General features: G+C 48.6%; 1 protein-coding gene across 1 annotated transcript; it reads right to left on the bottom strand.

Annotated features, from left to right (window-relative positions):
* Positions 1-1,969: 1,969 nt before the first annotated feature.
* On the bottom strand, positions 1,970-8,020 carry LOC101871762 (endonuclease domain-containing 1 protein-like). The gene is made up of 3 exons (XM_034062915.1): positions 7,951-8,020; positions 4,575-4,893; positions 1,970-2,697 (listed from the first exon to the last, which is right to left on the bottom strand). The coding sequence occupies exons 2-3, from the start codon at positions 4,854-4,856 to the stop codon at positions 2,152-2,154; spliced, it is 828 nt and encodes a 275-aa protein (XP_033918806.1). The 5' UTR covers positions 4,857-4,893; positions 7,951-8,020; the 3' UTR covers positions 1,970-2,151.
* Positions 8,021-8,471: the final 451 nt, after the last annotated feature.

Raw genomic sequence — 8,471 nt, 5'->3', positions numbered from 1 at the left:
CCAGGCCTGTCTTTCCTAAAAAGCCTGTATCCTTCCATTCCAACACTCCAGTCACAGGAGCCATCCCACCATGTTTCTGTGATGCCCATTATATCATAGCCCTGTACATGTGCCCCCATCTCCAATTCCTCTTGTTTATTCCTCATGCTACGGGCGTTTGTACAGAGGCGTCTGAGCCGAGCTCCAAATGAAGCCGGCTCAGTGGCTGGAGTGGCTGGAATATCACTACATTGCTAAGAGTATTTATTACAGGTGCTGGCAAGTGCCTGGGTGTGTTGGGATGGAATGATGCTCCCCTCCCCCAACACATCTAGTTTAAAGCATCCTTGACCAGCCTGGCAAGCCTCCCAGCAAAACCACTCTTCCCTTTCTTTATCAGAGCAGTTCCACCAGCCCCCAGTAGGCCTGGCCTACAAATGTGGGCCCCATGTCCAAGACACCCAAACCCTTGACTATGACACCACTTTAACCATTTATTGACCTGTCCAATCCTCCTTGCCTTTGGAAGGTCCTCCCCTGTGTCAGGGACAGCCTGAGCTCCACAACCCCTGACCACCTCTGCCAGAGCTCTGTAGTCCTTTATGTTCTCTAGGCCACTACTATCTATATCCCTAGCACCCACATGTATCACTAGAAGTGGGTAATAGTCCGTGGGGCTTACTAGAGCAGGCAGCCTCTCCACAACACCCCTGATCCCTGCCCCAGGTAGGCAACACACCTCCCTTGCGACCCGGTCAGGCCGACAGAGGAGCGCTTCTGATCCTTTCAAGGCAGAGTCCCCTACTACTACAACCCGCCGCTTTTTCCTGGCGGCACCAGTAGAGATCTTCTGTACCAGTGCCCCAGCCGGGTGTTCTGGTGTGAGTGCGTTTCCTCATCAGCCCCCTGCAGGACAGCAAAGCGGCTCTGGGTGGGTACAGCACATTCAGGAGGAAGCCCCTTGCTTTTAATTGCTCTCTTCCTCCTTTGGTTGTTTTTTTTTGTTACTAACTCCCAGCTTCCCTGATCAACAGCCTCCTTCTCTCCTCCATGAACTAGAGGGGAATCTTGAGGCCCCTGTGCTGTTTGGTCCTGGAGCAAACAGTCCTGCTTCCTCTCAGCTTCCCTGACATCTTGCAGCTTCCTGACAGCATCCCATAGCTCAGCCACCTGCTGCAGGAGGACCTCCATCAGGGAGCAGCGAGCACAGCCCTGCCCATTCTGCACCATTCCCTCACCAGACCAGTGCAGGCACTCACCACACTCCAAGCTCTGCACCACAACCTCCCCACTTACCGGCTCTGTCTGGGTGCCTACGCTGGTCACCACCAGGGCAGCCAGGGCAGAGCTCCCAGTCCGGACCCTGGTAATATGGCAAGTGCTCACCATCCCGCTCGCCTGCCCATGTGAACTGCCTTGACCTGCTCTGTTTGCCGGCTCTGTTCGCCGCGCTCCCTGGGTAGGTTTTTAACCACTCACAGTTGGTGACACTCCTCCTGTCTCTGCCCCCTGTGAGTCACCTCCTCGTGGTAGCTGAGCTCTTTGCAAGTCCTGTCAAGGACTTGAGGCTCCCTCCTCTGTGGCTCTTGTCGCTCTGTGGTGAGGTTGCTGGACGCTGAAGTAATGAGTCTTCCTCACTCTGTCCTTTTCACCTGTCCGTTCTTTGGACAGGCCCCAACCATTATGTGGGCGCCAGCATTCTCTTGTTTTCACTTGGCTGCCTCTGGTCAGTCTGTATGTTCTGCTTGGGTAAGGTTTTACAATACTTTCTGAAATCCACCCGTGCACCATTCTCCATATATGGCTATGTTAATTTCTACTGCTAGGACTACCATTGTGATGTTTAGTTATAGATTAACTAAGATACAGAACAGCAAAGTTACAGTATTTTTAATACATAAAGGCCTTCTATTGATTTACAAACTTTCATGTATAATCACTTCTATCACTCTATATGATTATTTTTAACATAAAATTTCACTATTTTTAACATAAAATTTCACCCTTTTCTAACACCCATGGCTGTCATCCAGCCTGCCCCTCCAGAGTGGCCAGGCCAAGTACTCCTTTTTAAGAGCTGGAAAACCACTGGAGAAGGAAGCAGGACAGATGCTGCACAGGACATGTGGACAAAGCCTCTGAGCCTCTTACACTTGGAATGTGTAGTGGGGCTTATTTCCGGGGACAGGCACTGTCAAACAGAGAAACCTGGCTTCTCCCATAGAGCTTGGTCAGCTTATCCTCCAGCTCCCCCAGTGTGAGGCTCTCCACCTCATCTCTATCATTCTCAGCAATGACTGCCCAAGTCTTCCTAACCTTGGCATTCACCTCACAGCAGGCACTTGCCCAGATGTAGCTGGGTTTATTCACCCTCCCGTTGGCGATGTAGTTGTTGCCAGGCACAGCACCCACGACAACATAGGTTTTTTTACAGCCCTCAGTGTTCTTGATCATGGTCTGCTGTTCGTAGATGCTCCAGGCACCGCCATTGAGCTTCTCGTTCTGGGGCACGATGTTGGTGAGGGTGAAGGTTGCTGCCTTGCTGTCAGAGTCAGGTTGGTGGCAGCAGGGGTTCAAATGACCCCGGTTCAAACCATTCAGGTTCGTGTAGTCCTGGAGGACAGCCTGGTGCTTGCCGATCTCCTCTAAGGTGATTTTGAACTCTTTCGAGAGGCTCTGCTCTGTTTTCATCATTTTGGGATAAGCTGGGCTAATCAGCTTAAGAGGTAAAGAAGAGGGAAAAGGGTTTAGTGTTGGGAGAAATGGAGCAGGTTTCCCTGGAGTAGAAGTCTGCAAGTGCTGAGCACTCCTTTCTTGTTATCTCAGTGTATGAAAATGCCTGAATCAGAGAGAAAGCAGAAAGCTGCTCCTCCCCAAGGACACAAGCTTAGAATGTGACTGACTGCTCTTGATTTGACTTGTGACCTTTGAAATCCAGCCTGGGCCTGTGGGCAGATGCCTGACACAGTGAGCGTTTTCTCCTGCTGGGTTTGAAAGGTGATGTGGGTGAAACGTCTCCCCTGCCAAATCTGGTTCCCTTCCCTCCTATCTCCACATCCTACATCTGCTCAGGGCTCTCCCCAGTGCCTCTCACCCCTATCAATCACATTCAGCCTTCATCACCTGCACCTGATCAGGCTATCACCAGCTCTGCTCCCTTGCCCAGGCTTTGTGAAAGGTTTTCATGCCTGTTTTAAACCAACCTGTCAACACCCTGGTATTCTATGAGCTCAGGGCAAACAAGCACACAGATACCCTCTTTGAAGACTGGGTGTCTTAGGGAAGTCTTTGAAGGTGGACAGGATGGGTGGAGGATGAGCAGAAGAGCCACGGAGCCTTCCACAGGGGAGATGAGGAAGACTCAGTCCCTTCTCCTCTTCTGCCCCTTACCTTTTGCCCCTTGCTTGAACTATGTGTGGTTGCTGCAGTACCACACTCCTGAAGCACCAGTGTTTGCCTCCTCTATACCCACACACATAGAGATGTGTAGAGAAACCAATCCCAGAGGTGGATTTTCCCTGCAAGGGCTATAGTGCATCACAAAGATGAAGCTTTTTCACTCAGCAAACAAAAAATACCTCAATGCAAGAGAGATCTGCTACTGCAGGGCTAACAGTGTGTCTCAGGGCTGATGTGGGTCAAGGAGAACAGATGTGCTCCTCTTGCAGCAGCACTGAAAGCAAGTTGGAAATGATCAGCCTCTTAAAGGAGCTCCTAATCCCCCAAGTGACCTGGGGAACATCAATATTGCATAAAACCCTCTACAGGGAGTTCACTAATTCACAGATTTCACAGATGGCCTGGGACCATGGTCCAGGAGGCAAAGAGAGAAGGTGTTATCCACCTTGAATGTGGAGGCTGCAGAGGTTGCGGTACCCTATTAGCTGATTGAGTTCCTATGCAGTTCTATATTAGCTGCTTGAGTTCCTATGACTAGCAAGTGCAAACAATTTCTTTCATAACTATTAAAGCCTTTTCATATTTAAGGAAACATATTTAGCCTTCCTCTTTTGTGGCTCATTTTCACCTAAATTCCCTACTGCTGCTGTGCTCCGAGCAATGACCTGAATTTCCTCTTCTTCTATTCTGTAATTTGCTTGGGCTTTCTTACTGAAGGCTGAAGTCTGTTAGAAGGACGTTTGGGAGGGCTTTGTAGAGACCTTTGTGCCTGGTGGATGCTTCTGAACCAAGCCTGAGGCAATGGTGGTAAGCGGCAGCTACAGGTGGATGGAGATCCTGCACTTCTGACTTGAGTGATGCTGATTCTTACTCACTTCTCACTGCCTGAAATATCACCCAAAGCATTTACCCAGAGGTCATTTGACTTTGTAATGTAATGTAATGTAATGTGACTTAATGTTCCTAAGAGGTCAATGTGGCAAAATGGGCACTTTTAGGATATGATTCATCTCATCCTCCTGCTGATGTCTCAGTTGGCATCAGAGGAATCATTTGGTGAAGGTGTTTGGAGTTAGATGAGACAGATCCCATCCAGCGGTCCCATTTGCATGGGTGGGTTGGGTGGGTTGTTGGGAGGAGAAGGAAGTGTTTGGTTAAATGCTGTAGGGTGATGTGTTGCAAGAGAGGACACTCACCTCGGGCTCAACAAGCCATGTTTTGGGTCTCCCGCAAGATGCAGGCTGGTAGATGTAAGCCGAGTATACAGGAATACGCCTGGTCTTGTCATACAGGGTGGCAAAGTAATACCGGTTATTGTAACGCTGGCAGATCCAGGCTGGGTTCTGTGGTACCAGGGCTTCATTTGGGGGGGTATTTTGGAAGAAGAACTGAGGGCATGAGCTTTCAAAGGATGTCACCACCTCACTGTGTCCCAACCAGAGGCAGCTCGCCAAGACCTGCAGCAGCAGCAACAGCATCGTGGGGAGGACTTCAAGTGACGGGGCTCTTGCTCACCTGGAGGGCAATGCAGAGGTACAATCAACCTGGGGAAGGCTCATCATGGCCTGGAGTAACGCTTGTGCCTGTGGGGTATGGTTACAGAGGAGGGGACTGGGAGAGAGCAAGAAAGGGACAGTTTCTGCCCTCCTGGAAATGGAAACATCAGCAGCGGAATCAGGGTGAAGTCTAAAGCAGGTTTTAGGTGCTTAAAGCTTTTTAGGGAACTGAGGCATGCTGTTGGGACAAAGCCACCTTTTCCAACCTACCTGTGTTAGCCAAGAGCTCAACTTTACAGTTTGCACTGGAGAAATAGGGCTAGAAGCTCCTATTTTGGAATATCACCTCACTCCCTTTGCTCTGCGGACCTGCTCAGAGCAGAGGACCTGCAGCTAGGCACATGCTCTGCTCAGCCACCTGCAGTGCTGAGCTGAGATTTAGTCTTACGGGGGATTTGGAAGGGAAACAACAGTGATTCTGCACTTCCTACATGTCTCAGGCCCCATCTACGTTCACACAGAGAAGCAGCTCTTCTGTAAGTCCTCTGTGCTTGCAAGAGGATTAATGTCCCCTATAGCTGGGTCAGATGTTTAACCCAAAGTGTCCAGCTTGGGGTCCTGAATGCCATTTTCACCCCAACTTGCATTTTCAGGGTGTCCAACCCCAGACAATGAACTTGCAGATGCATGGATGCTGAAAGAGAAGGGGATGAGGGAAGCATGAGGGATGACACGTGTGTCTTATCAGCACTCTGCCTGCTGCTGTAGCAGCGCAGATACCAAGGGGCAGCTCTTCCCATGATCACACAGGGTTTCTGCTGATCCACATCTTTAGCTTTGCTGATTGCTTTTCCCTGTACTGTGAAAGGCACTGGGGCAGGATTTTCTATTTCTCCAACAGAAGCAGGTCCTGTTTTGTCCTTCTGGGGTGTTGAAATGATTTTTAGCAGCAGTCAGAAAGCTCTTTCTTTTTGGAGAACACTGAGTAATTCCCTGTGATGCTGGCAGCAATGCAGGATGCTTTATCTTCTCTCTGATACATTGGGGTAACAGTGATAGTTCCATTTTAAAGCTACAGCCTTTAAATAAGGCAGGGCAAGCAGCTAAAAGGATTCATGGGAGAGAAAGCTGCCTTGGCCTCTAGAACACAAACCCCCCTGAGCTGAGGACTACTGAAGGCTTGGAAAATTACCTTGCACATTTGCACTTTTCTTATGCTTTTCCCTGACCCTCATCTGTTAAATTCCACTGGATTCAGGGTACTGATGTAGATATACCCTTGCTGTGATCCAGGGCATCTGGTCCTTTATCTCTTTACTAGCTCTGGATTAGGAATGTGATGACCAACAAGCTGAAAACAGAAAAGTGAATCTCAAGAAGTGGTTTATCACAATACACTGCAGAACACGACTGTATCTGCCCTAAAGCAGGCAGAAAAGTTACTGAAAAGTCCTTTTCCACCATCCCCTCCATGAGCTTAAAATACATCTAAGTAACCTAATAACAGATAGGGAGAAACCAACCTACCGTGCGGAAGAGCAGCACTTTATTCACAGGACTCTGCTCACAGCCCCAGAGTGGAACAGGACATTCAAATGCCTCTGCTGTAGACTGAAGCTGGCTGTGGCCTCAGGGTGGTTTAAATATGGTCTCCAGGAAGGCAGAGTTGTTTGGTTTCTCAAACAGGGCTTAGAGTCAGTTTATCCAAGGCTGGAGGCAGGACTTGTGTTTTTCCAGAGGCCTTTTGCAAGGTCATGGATGGAGATATGGCACTCAATAACCCTCCTCTCCCCCCTCCCTTTTCAACAGTTGGATGTGACTTTCCCAGGTGATTTGGCAACTGAAATGTAATTATTCAAGGTGTTGTGTGGCTATTTCTAATAACCTTGAATCAAGTCTTCCTAAGAACTTGGAGCCAAACTGTCAATAGGCCAAAAGAAGACCTTAAATCCACCCTTTCCCAATGTTGTACTTGGAAGAGGGTACAAACCCAACTCCCATCTGCTCAGTGCGTGCTGTAATCAATAGGCAGTAATGCGTTAGATATGGGATGTTGCTAGATCAGCTGTAGAGGGGTGCCAGGATGCACCCTCAGAGCAAGAGGGGACTCTGCACCCGGCATCTTCAGTGCATCTTCTACAACCTTTGGCAGACTCCTGTGCTGCAGGAAGGGGTATTCAGAGACAACCAATGCCTGCTTGTATCTAGTGCATCAGATACAAGCAATGCCTGGTATTCACTCATAGCTAAACAAGATCTTGCTGGAGCCTGAACAATAATTCATCCTTGAGTGGAGGTTCAAGACAGGCAGGAGAAACTGCAGCCATCAAGAGGAATGACTGAAAAACCACAGCAAGACAGTATCTGTGTTCCTACATTTAGACATCTCAGTTCACCATCAGGCATCTCCTTGTGCATCTGTTCCCAAGGCTTCTCATGCTGATCATACCCCGAAGCATCCTTGGCCAGGTTTAACACCTGGCTGGGACAGAAGGTGAGCAGCAGGAGCACTGACACCACTTCAGAGCATCCCAACAGGTTTTGGTGACATTTCCAGATGTGTGGCATATTGCTCCAGCTGCTGAGGGCTTCAGATCTAATGGCATCAGCTTCTGGGAGTGCCAGTTCATAGTGGGGTAGTTTATTCCCTTTGGAAATAGTGTTCCTTCTTTAAGGATTTGATCCAAGCATCACCAAAAGTGCTGTTTTTTTTCCTGGATCCCACCTGATTTTATAATTTCTTCAAAGACCATGAGCATTATTAGCTCATGTGGTGCCAATTGCCAAACTTTTCCCACTCTCTTCTGCCTCTGAATCTCTCTCACATTCTCCAGACCTTTACTTTCCTATTCTTGAGTCTCTTTCTCATGTTATTCCTTCTGTCCTTGCCCTCCTTAATGTAAAATGGTAAAGGAAGAGCTGCAAAACACAGTGCATGCAAAAATCTCTCACTTTCTCCTTGGAAGGTGGATGTTAAAGCTCAGCAACTACAGCCCACACTTTGATGTATTTCTCCTGAAGCTAAAGAGGCACTTGAAATACTGCAGTCAATGGTGAGAAAGGAGTAAGAGCTTACCTTGAAGCAGAGTCTCAGGACAAGCAAGTGAGCTGGTGCTTCACTGTTCCTCCTGCAGGAAGGGTTGGCTGACCCCTCAAGAGCCCCCACTGCAATTTATACCCAGTCAGAAATCTGCCTCTTTCCACAGAAAGGGAAACTCACAGAAAAAAAGGGTGTTTCTGTTGTTATTCAGGGAATGTTTTTTCCTGCCTGCCCCAAAATAGGGTGACAATTGCTGTTTGCTGTTTCCTCGGAATTTCTCTTGCAGCATCATGTGTTGGAAGCAGATAACTGTCCGATGACCTCCCCTTCTATTTCCTCATTCCTCATGAAGAACTGCCACAACTGCTGCAGCACTTACTTGTATTTCTCTTCCCAGCAGATCTCTGGTGGCATCAGACCCACTGGCCTGTCTCTGAGTACACATGGATGTTCTCAGTCTGCTCTTACACAGCCTCTCAGAATAAAATCAGTATGGTCAGGCTCTGTATTTTCCCTCGTCTGTTGCAAAGGCTTTCTAACTGCACTTGTTAATGCCA

This window comes from Melopsittacus undulatus, chromosome 5 (assembly GCF_012275295.1).
Source record: "Melopsittacus undulatus isolate bMelUnd1 chromosome 5, bMelUnd1.mat.Z, whole genome shotgun sequence".
NCBI classification, from domain to species: Eukaryota; Metazoa; Chordata; class Aves; order Psittaciformes; family Psittaculidae; genus Melopsittacus; species Melopsittacus undulatus.
The sequence above is the reverse complement of the archived record's forward strand: the minus strand, read 5'-3'. Positions and strand labels throughout refer to the sequence as shown.

What these genes read in the sequence shown, in the direction of transcription:
- LOC101871762 (XM_034062915.1), bottom strand. Translation starts at nt 4,856, where the DNA reads ATGCTGTTGCTGCTGCTGCAGGTCTTGGCGAGCTGCCTCTGGTTGGGA. An exon ending in CATGGCTTGTTGAGCCCGAG is followed by an intron (nt 2,698 to 4,574) that starts GTGAGTGTCCTC and finishes TTACCTCTTAAG; the next exon opens with CTGATTAGCCCAGCTTATCC.